Genomic DNA, 23,092 nt, shown 5'->3' on the forward strand with positions numbered 1-23,092 from the left:
AATATTGTAATGACTCCCAGCTATAACCACTATCAGCTCATGGCCAGTCTTGTTACATCTCTTCCCCCCACTCTCTGCATTTTCTAGAGTATTTAACAGTAATTTTTTAAAAAGAGAGAGATAAAGTATTGCTATTTAAAATAGCCTATGTAGTTTTATTTTTTAAATGTTCTTATTGTTTTTTTAGAGAGAGAGGAAGGGAGTGGGGAGACAGGAATAGAAACATGAATGAGAGAGAAGCATCAACATCTATCAGTGCCTCCTGCATGCCCCCTACCGGGGATCGAGCCCAAAACCTGGGCATGTACCCTGACCTGGAATCGAACCCGTGACCCCTCAGTGCATGGGACGATGCTCAATCCACTGAGCCACACTGGCTGGGCTATGTAGTTTTCTTCCTTCCTTCCTTCCTTCCTTCCTTCCTTCCTTCCTTCCTTCCTTCCTTCCCTTCTTCTTCTTCTTCTTCTTATTTAATCCTCACTGAGGACATGCTTAGAGAGAGGAAAGGAGAGAGGAGAGAGACAGACAGATAAAGATCTGTTGCCTTCCATTCATACCCCGATCGATGATCAAACCCTAAACCCAGGTATGTGCCCTGACCAGGAATCAAACTGGCAAACTTCCAGTGCACAGGACACTCAACTAAATAGTCTGTGTAGTTTTAAATGATTGGGTAGATGGAGAAAAGTATGTGTGGACTCACACCAGACGCTGAGGTTGGCGACGTGGGAGTTAGAGGTGGGGGGAAGCGGGGTAGTTGGGGGGGTGGGGAAGGAAGAAACTGAAGCGAGAAGGAGCTCTCACAGCGCCATGAACAGAACATGCCAGAAAGTCTCAGAACCACCACGCTGGGTAGTGCAACTTCCCCCGGTGGGGAAATCTGGGACCTTCTCTGTGTTTAGTGTTTATAGAAACTCTGCGGGTTCTCGTATGAAATACACCAGAATTGAAAAAAGAATCTAAAACATTTTTAAGAATTAAAAAAATAACACACACACAGGAAGACAAAATAAAAACCCAAAGGTAAAACAGAGAGGAAAGGGATGGAAAGGTGACCTTAAACCCACAGTGCAGAGACCGCTGGATGGGTTGAAGCTGCAGGGTTGTGTTGTCATGGAAACCATAGGCCATTCATTGCCATGGAAACCACAGCTACTCCTATCAGGGATGCTTCAACACTATTTTTAGGTCTGCTGGTAATCAGAGTGGCTCCTTGTTGGGAGAGGGAGCAGGCAGCTGCCTTCACTTGACACACACATACATATATATGAACGTATATATGTACATCCACATAATTGACTATTTATAAATATATATTTATAAGTTTTGCACAGTGGCAGTATCGTAGTCAATGAAGTTTATCTGAGACACGATTATTGCTCATCGAAATATATACATATATTCTTTTTTATGTATAAATAAACAAAAATTTAAAAAGCTCTTTTAAGCCCTGGCCAGGTGGTTCACTTGGTTGAAACGTCATCCCGTACACTGAAAGGTCATGGGTTCAGTTTCCAATCAGGGCACATACCCAGTTTGCAGGTTCGATTCTCTGTTCGGGGTGAGTATGAAACCAACTGATGATTGATGTTTCTCTCTCACATTGATATTTCTCTCTCTCTCCTACTCCCTTCCTCTCTCTCTAAAATCTATTTTTAAAATGTAGTAGCTAGTATCATTTCATAGCACAGTCAGCTAGTAGCTTGCTCCTCTGGCCACCCAACTGCGCATTTATTTTTATTTATTTATTTATTTTTTAATCCTCACCTGAGGACATTTTTCCATTTTTTGTTCAGATAGAGTGGGAGGGAGAGAGAAGGGGAGAGAGAGAGAGAAACATTGACATGAAAGGGACACATTGAGTGGCTGCCACCCACACGACCCAACCAGGGCTGGGGACAAACTGCAACCGAGGTACGTGCCCTTAGCAGGAACCGAACCCAGGTTCTCTGGACTACAGGCCAACGCTCTAACCTCTGAGCCAAACCGGCCAGAGCTATTTTATTTTTCTTATTTAAAAATGTTTTAATTTAATTTATTTATTTAGTTAACCCTCACCTGAGTATATTTTTTCCATTGATTTTTAGAGAGTGGAAAGGAGGGAGGGAGTGGGAGAAAGAGACACATCGATTGGTTGCCTCCTGCATGTGCCCCAACTGGGGCCGGGGATTGAACCTGTAACCCAGTATTGCCCTTGACCAGAAATGGAACCTGAGACTCTTTGCTACGTGGGCTAATGCTCTAACTACTGAGTCACATCAGCCAGGGCTCTTTTTTTTTTTTTTAATCCTCACCCGAGGACATTTTTCGATATTTTGTTCAGATAGAGTGGGAGGGAGAGAGAGAGAGAGAAACATCGACGTGAAAGGGACACATCGAGTGGTTGCCACCCACATGACCCAACCAGGACCGGGGACAAACTGCAACCGAGGTACGTGCCCTTAGCGGGAACCAAACCTGGGTCTTTCTGGACCGCAGGCCAATGCTCTAACCACTGAGCCAAACTGGCCAGGGTCCAGGGCTCTTTAAAAAAAATTTTTTTTAAACTTATTGATTTTAGAGAGAGATGAAGGGAGAGGGAGAGACAGAAACATTGATGAGAGAGAACATCGACTGGCTGCCTCCTGCATGCTCCCCACTGGGGATTTGGCCCACAACCTGGGCATGTGCCCTGACCAGGAATCGAACCGGCAACCTCTTGGTGCATGGGTCGATGCTCAACCACCAAGCCACATCAGTCAGGCAGAGCTCTTATTTTTTTTATTTTTTTTATTTTTATTTTTTTCCATTTTTTGTACAGATAGAGTGGGAAGGAGAGAGAGGAAGGGAGAGAGAGAGAGAAACATCGACGTGAAGGGACACATCGAGTGGCTGCCACCCGCATGACCAACCAGGGCCGGGGACAAACTGCAACCGAAGTACGTGCCCTTAGCGGAAACCGAACCCAGGTCTCTCCGGACCGCAGACCGATGCTCTAACCGCTGAGCCAAACTGGCCAGGGCTTTTTTTTTTTTTTAATTTATTTGAGAGAGAGAGAGAGAAACATCAATGTGAGAAAGAAACATTGATCTGTTGCCTCCCGTATGTGCTTGACTGGTGCTCGAAACCTAGTTATGTGCCCTAACCAGAATAGAACCTGAAACCCTTTGGTGCACGGGATGATGCTCCAACCAACTGAGCCACCTAGCCAGGGCCTACTGCCCACTTATGATGCTAAGTGAACGATGAAGGAACAAGACATTTTGACCAGCTCTGCTGATGGGAACATGTCACTAAACTATGACGCTTTCTTTCCTCGCTAAAAGTAACTGACTAAAATAGAAGATTTATCTCTTCAACACAAGCAGAAAGAGCTCTTTGATGGTGACGATGCTACTTCATTGAAAAAAATTCCATGAATGGAAACTTTGTGCACTGCTAGAAAAAGCTGCTTTGAGGTATCCTTTCAGAGGCTGACTTAAGAAGGTTGTTCTCAGTTTTTTGCAGTACTGCTTTGCAATCATCACTGATTACTGTCGCATTTACAGTACCTTTCAGTCGCCCATTGCTCCATAATAAGCCACCCCAGACTTAGTGGTGTAGAACAACTTTTTGTTATACGCATTGATTCTATGGGCCAGGAATTCACACAGGGTAGCGCAGTGATGGTTTGTTTTTGCTACACCGTGTCTGGGCCTCAGCTGGGAAGACGTAAATGGTTGGGGACTAGAATTATCTAGAAGTTTCGTTAATCACATGTCTGGTGCCTGGGCTGAGATCATCTGAAAGCTAGGCTCAGCTGGGAACTATGGACTAGCCTACACACATGGTTTGGGCTTCTCCGTAGCATGGCGGCCGGAGGGTTGTTGAACTTCTTACTTGGAATCTTAGAGATCCAAGAATGAGTGAGTCCCAACAAACAAGGAAGAAGTTGCTTGGCTTTTTATAACCTAGTCTGCAACATCACATAGCTCCCTACCAATACTCAATGGGGTCAATCATTTCCCTTCTACCATACTCTCTACTGGTTAAAGCAGTTACAAGTCTACTCAGATTCAAGAGGAGTGGACACAGATTCCCACCTCTCATCCAGAGCAGTGTCAAAAAAATGTATGGCTCTGTTTTCAAACCACTGCATAATGGTATATGGTCCCTTTTCAGCTGCTTCATAGAATTTCAACATGTAAAGAGCCATAAACTTGTATCTCTTTTTTTCCCCATTTTATCTTCAGATAGAGTGGGAGGGAGAGAAAGAGGGAGAGAGAAACATCTGATGTGAGAGACATATCTACCGGTGGCCTCCTACATGACCCCGACCAGGGCTGGGGCCCACAACCGATTGCCCTTGACCGAAATTGAACCCGAGACTCATTGGTCCACAGGTCAATGCTCTAACTGCTGAGCCAAACGGGCCAGGGCAAGAACAAGATTTTTTAAACTCTGGTTATATAGCTAAAGTGTTTCTTTAACATTTTGAATGGCACTTCATTTTCTCATGAAACACAATGGCAACTTGAGCAATAGCACAAATATTGATCAAGTCCAAGTTCAGGGATGGCACAGATGACAGCAGAATAGGGAGGGATTGGGCTATTTGGTCTTGCCATGGCCTATTTCAAAATGGAATCCAAAGAACAGATTTTGGTTGAAGACCCAGGCCACCGCTGTACTTCATACATCTCTTCACATGTGATCTCCACGAATCTCCAAAGCGTGCAGTTCAGGAAGGTGTGGACTGGTGCTCCTGTTGTGCAGAAGAGGAAGGAGCCCAAAGCGCTCGGATGACTTGTCTCACGATGCACAGATTGGACGCGGCTTTGTTAGCTGAGGGCCTGGCAGGAAAGAGGGCAACTCAGACCCAGTCACTGAGTGTTCAATGGACTAGTCACCAAGCTGTAGCCTGCGGGCAGCAAGCTGAGAAAATCAGCAAGGATGGTGAAGCATTATCCCCAGGCTTCGGGGTGGCTGGGGTGGGGGGGAGTGGAAGCAAGAAGTTTCTGGAAACGTCTGGAATCCAGGAACTGTAGCTGAAGAAGGATCCTGCCAGGAGCTGTAGCTTTTGTTGGTGGAACCCGGGGGGTGGGGTGGGGGTGAAAGCCACTCTTTCCTTGTGTCCTCTGATTTCTGGCGCCTCCCAGGAGTCATGCTGACGGAACCCAGCAGGAAGGCAGAGCATAGCTGGGCGGCCACTGCAGTCGGCGCCCCGTCCTCCTCTACCCCGGTCCCGAGGCCCACACTGAGGAGAGAAAGGCGGGAAGAGGATCTGCAGACCCGTGGCTCCGCGAACAGCTGCCAAGTCGCGCTCCCGGGGATCCCCAAGCCCAAGAGTAGAGCCCAAGCGCGAGCCAGCCGCTGGCCCGTTGCCATGGAGACCGCGGGCGCCGCGCGGCCGGCGGGCGGCGCGAGAGCAAGTGCGCACGCGCGCGTTGCGACGCCGGGCTGGCTCCGCGCAGCTGCGAGGGTCCCGGCGGGACGGCGCGTGACCCGCCGGCGCCGGAGCGGGGCGGACGCGGGTTTCCCTCCACTTCGGCCCGGAGCCGCCGCGCTGGGGTGGTCCGAGGCGACGCCCGGCGAGCGGCTTCCTCCCGGCGCCTCTCCTGGGCGCTGCTGGGCTATCGGAGGCGGGGTTTTGCCAGATCCCTGCCGGCCGGCGGACTGCCAGGCCCGGGGGCGGGGCCGGCGCGGGCTTCGCGGATCCGGGACACGTGTGAGCGCCCGGGGCCCGGTGTGGGCGGAGGACCCGGGGAAGCGCGAGGCCTCTGCGCGCCCGCCGCGGAGGGGGCCGCTAAGATCTTCGAGCCTGGCTGTCGTCCTGGGAATCTAACCTCCCTCTCTTCTCACTTTACAGGATTAATTCGGGGGGACCCCTGCGGCCCCAGCCCACCAGGTTGACTCTTCATTACTCGTGGGATTAGAGCTGGCAGGTGATTGCGACCATGACGATGAACCTCTTGGAGGACTGGTGCCGCGGGATGGAAGTGGACATCCACAGGTCCCTCTTGGTCACGGGCATCCCGGCGGACTGTGGCCAAGCAGAAATCGAAGAGACCTTGAATGGGGTCCTCTCCCCGCTGGGCCCGTACGTTGTGCTCAACAAGATTTTCTTGAGGGAAGAGAATGCCAAAGCCGCCCTAATTGAGGTGGGCGAGGGTGTGAGTCTGAGGGCCATACCCCGGGAGTTTCCTGGAAGGGGAGGTGTCTGGAGAGTGGTCTGCAGACACCCCACCCAGGATGCAGAGTTTTTAAAAAACCTGAATGAGTTCCTGGATGCCGAGGGGCGCACTTGGGAGGATGTGGTTCGCTTGCTCCAGCTCAACAACCCCCCACCGCCCCAGAACCACACTCTGCCTCCAGAGAACTGGGCAGAAGCTTTGGGGTTGCTCCTGGGGGCTGTGATGCAGATCGTTTTCCACATGGATGCAGAGATCCGCAGCCAGGAGGAAGCTAGGGCCCAGGAGGCCGCTGAGGCCCATGCTGTGGCAGCTGCAGCTTCAGCAGCCAGGAGGAAGGTCAAAAAGGAGCCAGGGAGGGCTGCCGAGGTGGGCCCTGCCCTGAAGATGGAGAGCCCAGACAGCTGGAATGGCATGGAAGATGAAGGTGACCCTCCCAAACCTTTGGTTCGAAAGGCTGGAGCTAAGACTCGCTCCAGGAGAAAGAAGCAGAGAAAATCCCCCAAGCAGGAACCGGTGTCCCGGAAGAAACCCAAAGGCCACCATTCCAACAGCTCGGCCTCCTTGGAGGATCCTGAGGCTGATGATGGTGAAAATAGGCAGCTCTCGGAATATACCAGGAGCAGCAAAAAGCCCTGTGTGAAGCAGGAGTCAGCTTTGAAGAAGCCTGTAGAGACTCCCACAAATGCACCTCAGGATGCCCAGTCAGAAGCGGCAGGCCCTGGAGTTGCTTCTGAGTCAGACCAAGATGATGGGCATGAGAGCCCACCAAAGAGGAAGGCTATGCGCTGGGCCTCAGCAAAGAGCCCGGTCCCCATGAGGAAGAAAAAGAAGGTGAGCTTGGGCCCCATCTCTTATGTCCTTGTCGATGTGGAAGGCGCCAAGAAGAAGCCATTCATTCCAAAGAAAGGGCCAGGCTCAAGAAGGGGTGCGTCAGTCCAGAGGGCCCCTAGATGCTCACGGCCCACTGAGTCACCAGCCTCAACGTCACAGGGTGCAAAGTCCAAACCAGAAGGCTCTTCTCATGGTGAGAATGACAACAGAAGTCATTTGGGTTGTGTCACCGAGCAGATGAAGGGGGAGGAGCAGGAGTGGCAGGTGGAAGCTGATGAGTTCAAGGGGGTGGCAGGTCACATGGCCAGTGAGGAGGACCCCAGTGCAGTGGAGGAGGGGGGTGACACACCAGTTGAGGTTTTAGAGGGCAAAAGCCCTGACCTCCCTCCTTGGAGCCCCTGAAGGCCAACGTGAAATGCCTGTGGGGGCAGGAGGTGGCAAAGCAAATTCACCCAGCCATCTTGTTGAGGGTTGCTCTGGTATTCACAGGTCTCTGCCATTCCATCTGACCATCTCCATAAGAAGTGAATGGTTTGAGGTTATAATGTTTGTCAGGGTAGGTGGCTTTGAGGGTGGAATGTTCTGGAGGCCTGGTTGGGGGGTAGAAATATTCAGGGACTTAGAAAGTCCCAGTAAGTAAAAATGAAAAAAATTCCAAATGGCATCTCTCCCTGTTCCATCTCATGAGCTGTTTTAATTTATCTGCAGAATCCAGGAAACTTTGAGTTGGGGGACCCCCAAGGTGAAAGAAGACCAAGGAAGAAATTCCAAGTTGGGAACAAAGCTTTCTCTTGAATGAAGATTTTTGACTGTCTTAGGGACCCACTTTGTAGAGATCTGGGTTCCTAAGATCCCGGTCTCTCAGAGGTAAATGCTATGTGAGATCTGAGGTGGGAGAAATTAAGGTGGGAGGGAGGTATATATTCCACTATGCTTTTCCCTCTGCCAGGCCGCTTTCCCCCCTCCTCCTAGATTCACCTTTGAGGTTGGTGAGTCAAGAAGCAGACTGGGGAAATTCTATAACGTTCATCTTGACCCATCCACGGGCAGGGTCACTGTTATGCTTATCCATGTTTGGTCTTTCTCCTCTATTCCCTGCCTCTTCTGAGTGGTTGGCTGAGCTCTGTAGGGCCTGGCAGTCTAAACAGCAGGCCAAGCCCTGGCCGGTTTGGCTCAGTGGTTGGAGCGTCAGCCGGTGGACCAGAGAGTCCCGGGTTCAGTTCCCGCTAAGGGCATGTACCTCGGTTGCAGTTTGTCCCTGGCCCTGGTTGGGGTCGTGTGGGAGGCAACTACTAGATGCGTCTCTCACATCGATGTTTCTCTCTCTCTCTTACTCCTTCTCTTCCTCTCGCTCTATCTGAAGATAAATGCCACAAAAAAAAATTGTCCTCAGGTGAGGATTAAAAAAAAAAGCAGGCTGAACCCGGCCAGTGTGACTCAGTGGTTGAGCGTTGACCCACGCACCAAGAGGTCACTGGTTCGATTCCCAGTCAGGGCACATGCCCAGGTTGTGGGCCTGATCCCCAGTCGGGCATGCAGGAGGTGGCCAGTCAATGTTCTCTCTCATCGATGTTTCTATCTCTCTCTCCCTCTCCCTTCCTCTCTCTCTAAAATCAGTAAAGAAAAAAAAAGAGCAGCCCGGACGTTTTCTCCCTTCATCTTCTCTGCGCTTTGGTGGCGTGTAAGTTAAGCCACAATCTCCGAAGCAGGCCCGGCTTCCTTGCTCCCCCAGGCTTCCTCTGCCATCCTTCAGTTGTCTAACCGGAGGGTGGTAAGGTCCCCAGAGTTAGTTTTGGGGCAAAAGAATGGCCTTGAAGTATTTGAGTTTTAAGTTCTGTTAATAAAAATAGTCCTTGGATTTCCCACTTGCGGTGAAACCCTCTCAGGAACCTGTAGGGGAGGACTCGGGCTGTCCTGGCTTCCCTGCTCTGATTCCGTCCAGTGCCACCAAACTGTCAACATCTTTGGGGCTGAAGACATTTCTCACGTAGTAAGAGGGAAAAGTAGTCTAAAAAAATTGGACTCTGGATGGACCAGAATATCATGTCTCCTGTGTGCGCATGCCTAGGGGGTGGAGAGGCTACCTGAGATCATTGGTTTCCAAACTGGCCTTGGAGGGCCAAGGTACACTCAAAGATGTAACCCGAATCTATTCTTTCATATATTAAAAAAGTGAAAAACACTGAAAAATGATTACTCAACTATGTCGTGAGCCAAACCCATCCCACTGGAGACTAGCAAAATATCACCTTGAGTTCATACATTAACTTGAGTTCATACATTAACTTGTTTTTGAACAGGTCTTGAGTGAATTGTTTCTGCCACTTATTTGTATATAAATGAGTTTCTTACAAGTGTGACTGATGAGAACCAGTCTTGTAAATGTCACCCAAGTGGGAGAAATTCGGTCACGTGCATGCCCTGCGATACAACTTTGTAATCCACGTGCTTGGCCACGCTGCGCTGTTCAGTTGTGTGGTAGCAAGTTAGTGCATTAACGTGGTTCACAGTAATAACACCCTGCCAGAGAGAGGTTAGCCCTTGACGTTTTCGGAGTCTTTCTTCTGACTTCAGTTTTTGTGATAAAGAATGTGCACAGTTGTGAGATGTTGTCAGTGATTCAACTTGGAAAACAAACTTCTGGTGACGATTCCTTGCAAAATCCCGGAGGAGTCTTATGAGATCAGAAAAGAAAGAAAGTGGTCTCACTCGCTGCGGCTAATCGGTGTGCATCATGGTTTTCCTTGGTGTGTGCAAAACGGAACAGGAGCGAGGCACACTCGAGCTGACGAAAGCCCGTGGCTCTCCGGCACCCGGTTTCAAAATCAGGTCCTTGAGGGCTTCATCGTGTTAACAGATTGGCGCCATGATTAGTCATTGTCAATGTAAATGCTATGGAATAAAGTTTAGCAAATTAAATATTGAGTCTGTTTTGTGCTGAACAAGGCTAGACTCCCACCCAGCCCAGTGTGAGCCACTGTCTGACCTGTGTTCAAGGTTCAATTTTCGGTTAAGAGAAGAAGCCATTGAGATGTCTCTCCTCTTGGCTGTATGGCCTTCCACCAATGGGAAAGGATCTCCAGCAGGTCGTGGGGTTTCTAGAAGTTTCTAGACCAGGTAACTGGTGATGTGAATGACCTGAAAATGTGAGTTTATTTTTAAAAGCAGCTGGATGATGAAAATCCTTGCCTTCCCTCAATCAGAAGCTGAGGTCTTCAGCTAAAAACTTCGTTTTCTCCTGCTTTATCCCGCCCCTGTTATGGACTTAACCAGGGTGGCCGCTTCATCTGTCACCGGGGTCTTGGTTAAATGCCATTTCTTGGGCACTGGACCCCCTTAGGGGTTGTATCCGTATCAGAAATCAGTATGTTAATGTCTCCTGAGAAGTTTATGCACATGTGGGTGGGAGAGGGCCAGGTGGAGTAATTCACCCTGAGGCAGGGGACAGATCCTTGGGGGTCAAGGTTGGGGTTTTGTGAATAGAGATTGTCAGGGAGGGGAGATGCCCAAGAGAGCAGAGAGAAGCTGGACTTGTGACCCGTCCCACAGGTCGAGCAACGAGGACTCTAGAGGGGGAGTGAGGATGAGGAGGGACAAGAGACACGAGAAATGGAGACGACAGGATTCTGATCAAGTCTCGTTTATTCAGGGGGAGTTCACATAATATAGAGGGGAAAAACAGGTGAAACAGTTAATGAGTATCCCACCTGAAGCCAATTCCAGTAAATACCTCAGGTGGAACAAATGATAAGCAAAGAATGGAGTAAACAATTATCTAGAGGAATGCAGACACTGTATTCAGAGAGACCCCACCCTGGGGCCGGAGACAGCAGAGCAGACTTTAACAAGATGGATGCCATGCAAATGGTCTCCCACAGACTTGGAGGACCAGGAGCCAGCTGGGCTCAGAGCCAGCTGGGCCCTGGCGTACGCTGCCCATGAAGACCCAGTGAAAGGCTCATTGACTGGGGCCTTGCCCTCCCTCTGTGGGAAATGCCACGTTTGACCAAGGTGTCTACATCCTTCTCAGAGGTAGTCACTCCAGGTACACCCAGCCTATCAGTGAAGTCAGAAAGGCGCCCATGGCCCCAGGTGGGGGAAAATCCAGGGATGGGACCGGTTGGGTGATGTTCTCCCGAAGCGATTACCTCACCCGAGATATTCTTCCATTGATTTTTAGGTAGAGTGGAAGGGAGGGAGCAAGAGAGAGAGAAACATCAATGTAAGAGAGACATGTCGATTGGCTGCCTCTCGCACAGCCCTGACCAGGGCCGGGATCAGACCTGCAGCCCAGGTACATGTCCTTGACTGGAAATCGAGCCCTTGACCCTTCAGCCTGAGGGCCGATGCTCCGACCTAAACCAGCCAGGAGCCAAGCCCTGCTTTTTAGTGCACAAACCATCCTGCAAAAACGATGTGTGATGGTGCCTTTTGTTTAATATTTTTAGATGGTCCCTTTTGTTGAATATTTTTAAATAGAATAATAACACATTAATATCTTAAGAGATGCACATAGATATATTTGTTTCTGTAAGATGTGTGTGTTTGTGTGTGTGTGTGTGTGTGTGTGTGTATTTTTTTTTTCCCCCTTTACAGCAATTGCCCTTGGAGTGCTGAATCTGGTAGAGAGCAGGTGGAGGGGTACAGGGGGGCCTTTCAGGATTTATTTTGGTTTCCTATAGTTGATCAGTTTTTAACTGTGTACTCATATTGCTTTTATTAAGTAGTAACTATTCGGCCATAAAAAGCAATGCAGTTTTAGCCCTGGCCGGTTTGGCTCAGCGGTTAGAGCGTCGGCCTGCGGTCCTGAGATACCCGGGTTCGGTTCCCGCTAAGGGCATGTACCTCGGTTGCAGTTTGTCCCCGGCCCTGGTCGGTTGTGCGGGTGGCAGCCACTCGATGTGTTCCTTTCACATCGATGTTTCTCTCTCTCCCTCCCACTCTACCTGAACAGAAGATGGAAAAATGTCCTCGGGTGAGGATAAAAAAAAAAAAAAAAAAGCAATGCAGTATTGATACCTGCTCCGATGTGGCTGACCCTGCAAATCGGAGCTCAGTGACTGGAGGCGGACACACAGGCCACATACTGTAGGACTCTATCTATGAACTGACGGGAACAGGCACATCCACAGAGACGGGGGGGGGGGGGGGGTAGGTTGGTGGTTGCCAGGGGCTGGGGGGAGGGGAAAGGGGGAGTGACCGGTAATGGGTACGTGTATTTTTTGGGGTGATGACAGTGTGCCTAGATAGAGGTGCTTGTTGCACAACATCATGAATAGACTAAATGTCACTGAATTGTGCACTTCAGTTAATTTTATGTCATGTGAATTTCAACTCAGTTTTTAAATCTGCCGGCTGAATCGTGGACCTTTGTTGAGGGGTAAGGTGAGGGTTTTTACTTTCCCTGCGTTAAAGAGTATGCACGCCACACCCGTGTTGGATGGAAACCACGCCACCTTCATGCCAGGTGAATTGGCTCTGCTCAGCCCTTGGAAGAAAACCTGCCCTGTCATTGAGATGTGCGTTCGCATTTTTAATCCACCTGTTCAGGGTTAGGAGACTTTAGCTTCCCAAGAGTCGGTTTTTAAAATTCCAGCCTGGGGTCATCCACTCTTGCGTGACTGGGAAGGCAGAGTGCACACGTCCGGTCACGTCCGGTCACGTCCGGTCACACTCAAGTAAAGCAGGCCCTGGGGCTCCGCCTCTGTGGGAATGTTCTGGAACAACAGTGAATGTGTAGCTTATGTCAACGATGGTAGGTCACTTTCATGCTCGAGGTGAGTTCTGAGTGTTCCTCCTCTGACTCACACTTAGGTAAGAAGTGTGAGCACCTAGGGAATGTTAACGATCAACACTGAGCAGGAATTTCCTCGAACTGCTTCCCAGATTCTGTATGTGCTTCACCGAGGCATCTTCTATCAGAGTAATGCGAGCCGTTGTCAACATGTAGGAATAGGAAGAGTCTGAACTCACCAGCATACGGAGAGCGAGGTCAATAAGAAAGGATCGGCTTTGCCCTGGCTGGTTTGGCTCAGCGGTTAGAGCATCGGCCTGCGGTCCAGAGAGACCCAGGTTCGGTTCCCGCTAAGGCCCGGTACCTCAGTTGAAGTTTGTCCCCGGCCCTGGTTGGGTCATGCGGGAGGCAGCCACTCGATGTGTCCCTTTCACGTCGATGTTTCTCTCTCTCTCTCTTCCTCTCTCTCCCTCCCACTCTGTCTGAACAAAAAATGGAAAAATGTCCTGGGGTGAGGATAAAAGAAAAGAAAAAAGATTGGCTTTGATAAACATTAAGAGGTATGACTATGAACCTCAATAATTAAAACAGCTCGGGACTGCCCTGGCCGGTTTGGCTCAGCGGTTAGAGCGTCGGCCTGCGGTCCGGAGAGACTGGGGTTCAGTTCCCGCTAAGGGCGCATACTTCGGTTGCAGTTTGTCCCCGGCCCTGGTTGGTCGTGCGGGTGGCAGCCACTCAATGTGTCCCTTCACATCGATGTTTCTCTCTCTCTCTCTCTCTTCCTCTTTCTCCCTCCCACTCTATCTGTACAAAAAATGGAAAAATATCCTTGGGTGAGGATAAAAAAAAAAACAGCTCGGGACTGACTGAAGAAATTTGAGTCTGGAAACAGAGCTACATAAATATACAACTACAGTTTATGATATACATGGGGTTTCAAATTGGCGTGAGAATGATGAATTATTCAGAAAACGGTGTTGGGCCAAGAAGGTAAGTATTTGGGGAAACAAAGTTAATTCCAAAAGGTCAGACATTTGTAAAATGAAATTGTAAGAGTTGCAGAGGGAAAGGTGGGTGGATAATGGATCACCTTGGAGGGGAGGAGGCTTTTCTAGGCCCAGTGCGCTTGCCCAGTGCGAGTCACCCCCAGGTAATGTAGCCAAAGCTGGGGCCCTGGGCAGGGTTCCAGCCTCATGTAACCTGAAACCATCAAAGGAAACCGGCTACTTAGCCACTGTGACCACAGAAAAGTTAAAATTTTTTGATAGGAGGGAAAAAAAGTCAAAAGATAATGACACAGGGGAGAAAATACAGGTTTCATAACTTTTTTAAAAACAGAAAGCTCAGCCCTGGCTGGTTTGGCTCAGTGGTTAGAGTGTCGGCCCTCGGACCAATGAGTTGCAGGTTCGATTCCAGTCAAGGGCACGTACCTTGGTGTGGTTCATCCCCGGCCCTGGTCGAAGGCAGCAAGTTGATGTCTCTCTCACATCCATGTTTCTCTCTCTCCTTCTCTCCCTCTCTCTTCCTCCCTCTCTTCCACTATATCTGAAGAAAAATGGAAAAATATCCTTAGGTGAGGATTTTTTTTAAAAATGGAAAGCTCATGTAAATGTTCAAGAAAAAATGAACAGCTCCTGAGAAAATGGTTAAGGGACATGAATAGGAAGTTAACAGAAAAACAAGTATCAACGGCCAGTAAACCCATAAAAAGAGGCTCAACTTCACACTAAATAAATAAATGCACAGCCCTGGCCAGGTGGCTCAGAAGGTTGCAGGTTTGATTCCTGGTCAGGGCACATACCTAGGTTTCGGGTTTGATCCCTGGTTGGCACACATACCAGAGGGAACTGATCAATGTCTCTCTCTCTCTCTCTCTCTCTCTGTCCCTTCCTCTCTCTCTAAAATCAATAAACATGTCTTCGGGTGAGGATAGAAAAATGCACAGCAAAAACAGTCACAAAAGAAGGATGGACATAAGGATCAGTGGAATGGAGATGAGATTCTAAAAACAACCACGAGATATCACTGTCTACGTATCTGATTGGCCGAGGTTCTAAAGGCTGTTGCTGCCCAGTGCTGGCAGGGCTGTGCTGAAACAACCCCCCACCATCGCTGCAGCTGTGGAGTGGTCCCAGGGCAGTTTGGCGACAGCTGTCAGGTTTTCAAAATGACTTTTGTGTTGGGTCCCAGGGAACCTGCTACTAACAGTTTTCTCTGATGACATCCTCTCAAACATATGCCATGCTAACGTTCGAGAGATTGTAGGTGAGTGTTTGTAAGAGTGAAAAATGAAGGTAATCCAAGGTCCATCCATATGGAACTGGTTAAATGAACTGGGGTACGACTGTGGGAGGATGGAACACTCTGTAGACATTACAAAGAAAGGCTCAGCCCTGGCCGGTGCGGCTCAGTTGGTTGAGCGTCATCTCATGCACCGAAAGAGGTCCCTGGTTGGCTGTTTGGTTGGGGCACATGCCTGGGTTTCGGGCTCGATCCCCAGAAGGGGGCGTGCAAGAGGCAACCAATCCATTTCTCTCTCTCCCTCTCCCTCTCTCTCTCACTAAAATCAATAAAAACATATTTTTTTTAAAAAGAGAGAAAAAAAGAAAGGTTCCGATGTCTATCACTGATGTGGAACAACTTGGAGAATATTTTCAGTGAAAAACACCAAGATGCGGTAGGACACAAGGAGTCAGCTTCGTAAAACGGCAAAGCTTATCTGGTTACAAATGGTAGTATATCCATTTCAGTTCTCTTTTCCTGGAAACAAAAACAATATACTGTGAAACTAATTGCTCCTGAGTTGGGGAACTGAGTGTGGGGGCCGAGGGGGCTTTATTACTCCTCTCCCTGTGACTCTCACATTCAATGACACATTATTTTAGAATGCCGACATGGAGAGACAGTAGGTCATTTTTCATTTTCTCTATACTTCTTTGCATTAAAAAACAACACCACTTAAAAAAAAAAGTCACATCACCCCCAAACACATTCACGTACATTGCTAAATTATCTAGATTTTCCTGCAATTCTTGAAAGCATTTCCTGCCATTTCTGAATACATATTTGCCCCTTTGATAAAGCATCTTTGTTTTGGGAGGTGTATCCCTGTGGATGCTGGTTAGTTAAAAAAAAATTGTTGGTATGGGCATGCCCATGCTTGAAAAACTCTACTAAATATTTCTGCAAAGCACATGCCTTGACACGCTCAGCCCAAGTAATGCTCCGGCACAGCTGCGGCGGACAAGCCCCAAGCTTGCACAATTGTTCTATAAAAGCAAGTGAAAGTGTAACAACCGAGGTGTGAGCCTTGCTGTGGGGGACATGGGCTGGGTGCCTCCCTGTGACTTGGACATTCAGGCTAAGCAATGTCAACAGCGGTCAATAGTCTTTACTAACATAACTAAAGAATAAGAAGTCTCTACTACCTCTTTGATGAGCTCTTGGAGATAAACTGAGTGGGAGAGAATCTGTTGAAAAATTTTTACCATATTCTTGTTTTGTTTTGTTTTTGTTTTTTATCCTCACCTGAGGACATTTTTGCATTTATTTTCAGATGGAGCGGGAGGGAGAGAGGGAGGAAGAGAGAGAGAGAGAAACATCGATGTGAGAGAGACACATCAACTGGCTGCTACCCACACGACCCCAACCGGAGCCGGGGACAAGCAGCAACCGAGGTACGTGCCCTTAGTGGGAACCGAACCCGGGACTCTCTGGTCTGTGGTCCGACGCTCTAACCACTGAGCAAAAACAGCCAGGGTGAAAATTTTTTACCGTATTAAAGTACCCAAGAAAGCCCTGGCCAGTTTGGCTCAGCGGTAGAGCGTCGGCCCACGGACCAATGAGTCTCGGGTTCGATTCTGGCCGAGGGCATGTACCTTGGTTGCGGTTTGTCCTGGCCCCGGTCGGGTCCTGCGGGAGGCCGCCACTCGATGTGTCCCTCTCACATTGATATTTCTCTCTCTCTCCCTTTCTCTCCCTCTCTCTGCCTCCCACTCTGTCTGAATATAAATAGAAAAATATTCTCCAATGAGGATTTTTAAAAAAGTAACCAAGAAACTTTGAAACAGAAGTGTAACGTGTGGTGGGGGCCACGTGAGCCCTATTAGACGGTCAGATGCTTTGTAAATATGCAGGGCAGGGCAAGAGGAGCTTTGGGCCTCACTCTTTCCCATACGCCCTGGCTGGTGTGACCTGGTGATAGTTTGTAAACAGCTGCCTGTTCTAATCTTGGTTTCATGGGTCCAGAATAATTCAAGGGGGGGGGGGACGTTTTAAAATATATCTGAGCCCTGGCTGGTCGCTCAGTGGTTAGAGCATCAGCCCTCCTACTGAAGGGTCCCGGGTTCAATTCCCGGTCAAGGGCACGTACCTGGGTTGCAGGTTGACCCCCGGCCCTGGTTGGGGTCCTGCAGGAGGGAGGCAACCAATCAGTGTATCTCTTTCACATGATGTTTCTCTCTTTCTCTCCCCCTCCCTCCCCTTCACTCTCTCTAAAAATCAATGGAAAAGTATCCTCAGGTGAGGATTAGCCTAAATAAATAAGTAAATAATATCTGAATGGCGTTGTGACACTCCTGTCATTTCTTAGCACGTGAGAAGGCACGGGAAATGCCCTGGATTTGCCAGCATGAAGCCACCCAGAAGAGCAAGCCGGTGTCACCGAGGCCGAGGTAATCCTCGACAGATGCCCCGTCATTTCTGGGAGCCCGAGGAATGTGCTCGGCCGGGCTCACACTCGGGGACCTGCCTGGGCCGGACGCTCAGACACGCCTCGAAGTGGCTCCTTATCCCGGTGGCAGATTTACAAGAGCCACCGCAGGAACGAGAGAAAGAAAACACAGTCATTGTGGCTGCAGCCAACACTGTGGTCTTGGCTTCTAACCTGTTTTATTTTTAGGCTGTGGTGGTTGGTTTTATTTAATAAGGGTCCGTATAAAGAAGAAAACAAGAAACGACCCGTAATCCCACTGCCAAAATAGCCCTGAGGACAGTTTAAAATAAGGTCTGCACAGTGTCAGGCATTCAAACCGCGCAGAGCTGAAAATAGAAACGGCCACGCACCCCACTTCCCTACCTCCCCGCAGCCGGCGACCCTGACAGGTTCTCATCCTACTTCCAAAAGAGAAAAAATGCTTACGCACATATCAGCTCATGGTTCTCTATATGTATGTATGTGCATGTCTATGTGTGCATACATATGTGTGTATGTATATGTGTTCGCATTTATGTGTGTATACGCACATATGTGTGTCATGTATGTGTATACATGGGCAGTTATATACACGTGTGTATGTGTGCATATGTATGCGTAAATGTATGTTTGTGTATGTGGTTGTGTATATATGTATATGTATACTGTATATATGTGTGTGACAGAGCAGAAGGAGCAGGTCCCTTAAGACCTACCCTCAGAAGTTATACTGTGGCCCGGTCAGGGACTTACAAGTTGGGTGCTAGATCAGGAGTGTTAACTATAAACTAAATAAATAGATAAAGTGCATACATAAGACATAAAAATGTTTTTGCTAATCCTTACCAAGTATATTTTTTCCACTGATTTTTTTTTAGAGAGAGTGGAAGGGAGGAAGGGGGAGGAAAGGAAAGAGAGACAGAGAAACATTGGTGTGAGAGAGACACACTGATTTGTTGCTTCCTCACGCACGCCCCGACCCGTCCCTTTGGTGCGAGGGCCAATGCTCTATTTCTCTTTTCTTCTTCATAATCTGGATCAAAGATGATTTATCATGGATGTTATGGTTGACCTTGGAGAATTTCCCCCAAACTTTGAAGTAGCAAACTTGACATTCTGCTTTTAATTTCTAAGAATTTTTCTTTTTTTTTTTTAAACACACTTTTTATTTATTTTTTTCATCCTCACCCGAGGATATTTTTCCATTTTTTTTGTACAGATAGAGTGGGAGGGAGAGAGAGGAAGGGAGAGAGAGTGAGAAACATCGACGTGAAGGGACACATCGAGTGGTTGCCACCCGCACGACCAACCAGGGCCGGGGACAAACTGCAACGGAAGTACGTGCCCTTAGCGGGAACCGAACCCGGGTCTCTCCGGACCGCAGGCCGACACTCTAACCGCTGAGCCAAACTGGCCAGGGCTCTAAGAATTTTTCTTGAATAACTCATAGCTTAAATATAGTGAGATGACTAAATATTAAATACAGTTCTTAATGGTTATTGTATGTGATGTTCTAAATGCTAAGAGATTAGAATCATAATAAAATCCAATCTCTGTTGTTTGTTCTTTTATTATTTAAAAAAATAATTTCAGCTTTGGTTGGCTCGAAAGTGTAGAACATCCGTCTTAATATTAATATCAATTCTCTAATATTTGCTTCTACATCTCTCTTTAAATATGTGTAAGCCTTTATAGTTGCTTTGGTCACAAAATCAGCAGCTTTCACAATATTTATTTATTATTTCCGCATTTTACTCTATTTCAACTGGAAAACATTTCAACAAAGGACAGAAGGAGATTTTTGTTCCTAGTTACAGGAAGAATACAATAATAAATTGGACATGTGTATGGAAGATGAAAACGACCTACCTGGTCCCCACCACTGACAGGATTAGGCAGCTGGTTACCTAGGCAACCTCAGCATCTCTAATGCCACTGAGTTCAGGGAGGCAGAGATGGCTACTTGGCTCTCTAAACACTGAACCCAAAAGCCGAGGCCGAACTTTCACATTTCTGAAATAGACCTTGCTTTTGCCCAAAGCTTCCCCTTTCCCGTGGTGTTTGCCTCTGAGCTCTGTCCCTGTTGCTCTGCAGAAATCTCATTTATTAGTTTCTAATTCTGGAACGTATTGTGAAAGCGAAGGAAGTGACTTTCTTTGTCCCTTCCTGTTTCATGATGATTGGAATTCAGATGTGATGACTGGAGCTCCCACAGCCATCTTGGACCATGAGGTGGAAGCCACCCGACAGAAAAGGGAAGATCCACAAGTTAAAAGGAGCCTGGGTCCCTCGTGACTGAGGAGCCACAGGCAGCCCTGAGCTGCAGGCTTGAGATCACTCTCTCTCTCCCACCTATCATATATTAAGTATTCATATTTTTCATTTGGGTAGTATATTAAATGCATTTTCTTACCATGTTCAAGGACTACTATAAATTCCAAAAGAAACATCAAAGGGCATGATGGGCTGTGAGAGAATTTACCAATTTTTTCCTTCTCTATACTTTTTCTATATTAAACTGAAACTACTATTTAAAAAACCTCTTCTTATTTATCTTGGAAGTCAGTTTTTTCTCAGATTAAACAAACGACATAAGACTCTGAAATGAATTGAATACTGGGGTTCATATGAGATCACAACTCTCATCTGAGCCCAGCTGATACTCATCAGAACCCCTAATTGTGTTCCTTGATTATTATGATTGTTAAGAGTTAAAATAGTGACTGTCCAATAAATTCATAGAACTAAGAATGCTTTCAGTACTTTGAAAAATGGATTGTTGGGTAGTAAGAGCCTATTATTTTTAAAACAATTCGACTCTCTTAGCCCTAGGCATCCCAATAGGAATAGAGTTGATTGGTCGGATTTGAGGAGACGGTGCTATCAAATGCTTACACGAAGTGGACAGGCAGACCTAGGGATCCTACCTCTGTGGAAGTTTCCCTCCAAATTCTCAACAATCCCACCTTCCTTCCAAAGGGCAATGGACAGGACCAAGTCTATGAACCACGAGGAAGACTCATCTAAATCAAGAAGTCAGCAAATGTGTGTATGTGTGTGGATATATATATTCTTTATTGATTTTAGAGAGAAAGGGAGAGGGAGAGAGAGATAGAAACATCAATGAGAGAACATCGACTGACCACACTGGGGATCGGGCCCACAACCTGGGCATGTGTCCTGACTGGGAATCGAACCAGTGACCTCTTGGTGCATGGGTCGATGCTCAACCACTGAGCCACACTGGCCAGGCAGCAAATGTATATTTTTAAATAAGCCAGATAGTATAGTGAATACTTTAGGTCTTGGGGGCCATATGGTGTCTTTTCTTTTTATGGATTTGGGGGGGCATTGATTTGTTGTTCTACCCATCCATGCTTCTCGTATGTGCCCTGCCTGGGGATTGAACCTGAAACCCTGCAGTATTGAGACAACGCTCTGACCAACTGAGTTACCTGGCCAGGGTGGGGGTCATAAGGTTTTTGTTGCAATTACTCATTTCTGGCCTTGTAATGCAAAAGCAACCAGACAGCAATGTGTAAATAATGAGTATTCCAATAAAACTTTATTTATAAAAACAGGCAGCAGGCCACAGTCTACCAACCACTGGCCTAGACGGATGCTTTTATTGGTAAGACCTTGGAGGAGCAGAAAAAATGTTTCCACAAGGATCTGGTCCAGGCTGCTGAGGCCAGGTGGGCTGGGCTTGGCCCTCAGTTGACCGCCATTCTCTGACATGGAGTTGGTGAACTTGCTAAACTTTCTGCCCCAAAGCTCTTCCCTGGGTGTCCATGTGGCCTGCTCCCTTGCCTCCTTCAGGCCTCTCTGGAAATGTCCCCTCTCCTCAAGGTCTCCCTGACCCAGTCCACCAGCCCTCTCGGTTCCCCTTTCTTGATTTGTTTGCTGCAAAGCACTTCCCACAGTCTGACATCCCGTAGTTTGCTCATTTATTTTGTGTGTGTTTTTTTTTCTGTCTAGAATGGATGCTTCTGAGGGTCAGAGTGCTTGTCTCACTCATGCTGCATCTCCAGCACTTAGAACTGGCCTGGAACATAGCAGGTGCTCAATAAATATTCGTTACCTAAATACATGGTTTATCTTCATTTTGAAGATAATGATAGCTGATGTTTATGGAGCATTTACTCTGTGCCACCCTAACCACTTCCAATGTATGTGTGCACCAAGCCCTCAGTACTACCCTGTGTGGACTGCTATCCTCAACTGACAGATTGAGAAATTGAGGCCCCGGGAGGTGACAAACTTGCTTTAGCCAGTTTCTGCTACTGTAACAAATTACCACAAAGGTAGTACCACAAAACACTATACAGTTTTTTAAAAAACACTACCTGTCTGGTGTGGTTCAGTGGTTGAGTGTCGACCCATGCACCAAGAGGTCGCCGGTTTGATTCCCGGTCAGGGCACATGCCCAGGTTGTGGGCCTGATCCCCAGTAGGGGGCATGCAGGAGGCGGCCAATCCATGTTCTCTCTCATTGATGTTTCTATCTCTCTCTCCCTCTCACTTCTTCTCTCTCTAAAAATCAATAAAGAAAAAAAAAATTAAAAAACAAAAACAACACCACACAGTTACCACCTTCCAGTTCTGAAGATGAGCTCTGCCTTGGGTCAGCTGGGCTGTTTCCGTCTGCAGGCTGCAGGGGACCATCCTTCCAGGCCTTTTCTGGTGATGGAGAGTGATGGAGGGTGATGGGGGGTGATGGAGGGTGATGGAGGGTGATGGGGGTGATGGAGGGTGATGGGGGGTGATGGAGGGTGATGGAGAGTGATGGGGGTGATGGAGGGTGATGGGGGGTGATGGAGGGTGATGGGGGTGATGGGGGTGGTGGAAGGTGATGGGGGTGATGGAGGGTGATGGAGGGTGATGGGGGTGATGGGGGTGGTGGAAGGTGATGGGGGTGATGGAGGGTGATAGGGTGATGGGGGTGATGGGATGGGGGTGATGGGGGTGATGGAAGGGGATGGGGTGATGGGGGTGATGGAAGGTGATGGGGGGATGGAGGGTGATGGGGGGATGGAGGGTGATGGAGGGTGATGGAGGGTGATGGGGGGTGATGAAGGGTGATGGAGAGTGATGGGGGGTGATGGAGGGTGATGGGGGTGATGGAGGGTGATGGAGGGTGATGGGGGGATGGAGGGTGATGGGGGGATGGAGGGTGATGGGGGGATGGAGGGTGATGGAGGGTGATGGGGGGTGATGGGGGGTGATGGAGGGTGATGGGGGTGATGGAGGGTGATGGGGGTGATGGGGGGTGATGGGGGTGATGGGATGGGGGTGATGGGGGTGATGGAAGGTGTTGGAGTGATGGAGGGTGATGGGGTAATGGAGGGTGATGGGGATGATGGGGGTAATGGGGGTGATGGGGGTAATGGGGGGTGATGGAGGGTGATGGGGCCTCTGCTTCTATTGTCACATCCTCCCACTTGGGCCCTTGAGATGACGTTGGGTTCACCCGGATCATCTAGGACATCCTCTCCACGTCTCAAAGGTCCTGAACTTGATCACATCTTAGAAGTCCTCTTTGCCACGTGAGGTCACGTATCACAGGTCCCAAGGATTAGTACCTGCTTGTCTTCGGGGGTCTTCCAGCCCTGCTGAGGTCACATCAGCAAACAGACCACAGTGCTGACATTCAAACTCAGTCCCGCCCTCTCTGGAGCCTCCG

General features: G+C 48.4%; 1 protein-coding gene and 1 pseudogene across 1 annotated transcript; both read left to right on the top strand.

The window, feature by feature from the left end:
• Positions 1-1,322: 1,322 nt before the first annotated feature.
• LOC118639708 lies at positions 1,323-1,449 on the top strand (annotated as a pseudogene).
• A 4,154-nt stretch (positions 1,450-5,603) lies between these two features.
• On the top strand, positions 5,604-8,167 carry LOC118639146 (paraneoplastic antigen-like protein 8A). Its single transcript, XM_036275388.1, has 3 exons — positions 5,604-5,686; positions 5,828-7,176; positions 7,692-8,167. Exons 2-3 carry the CDS (start codon positions 5,916-5,918, stop codon positions 7,706-7,708), a joined length of 1,278 nt encoding a protein of 425 aa, XP_036131281.1. The 5' UTR covers positions 5,604-5,686; positions 5,828-5,915; the 3' UTR covers positions 7,709-8,167.
• Positions 8,168-23,092: the final 14,925 nt, after the last annotated feature.

The sequence above is a fragment of the Molossus molossus genome, unplaced genomic scaffold (genome assembly GCF_014108415.1).
Source record: "Molossus molossus isolate mMolMol1 unplaced genomic scaffold, mMolMol1.p scaffold_m16_p_21, whole genome shotgun sequence".
Lineage (NCBI taxonomy): Eukaryota > Metazoa > Chordata > Mammalia > Chiroptera > Molossidae > Molossus > Molossus molossus.

Coding starts and splice junctions, on each gene's coding strand:
- LOC118639146 (XM_036275388.1), top strand. CDS start 5,916: ATGACGATGAACCTCTTGGAGGACTGGTGCCGCGGGATGGAAGTGGAC.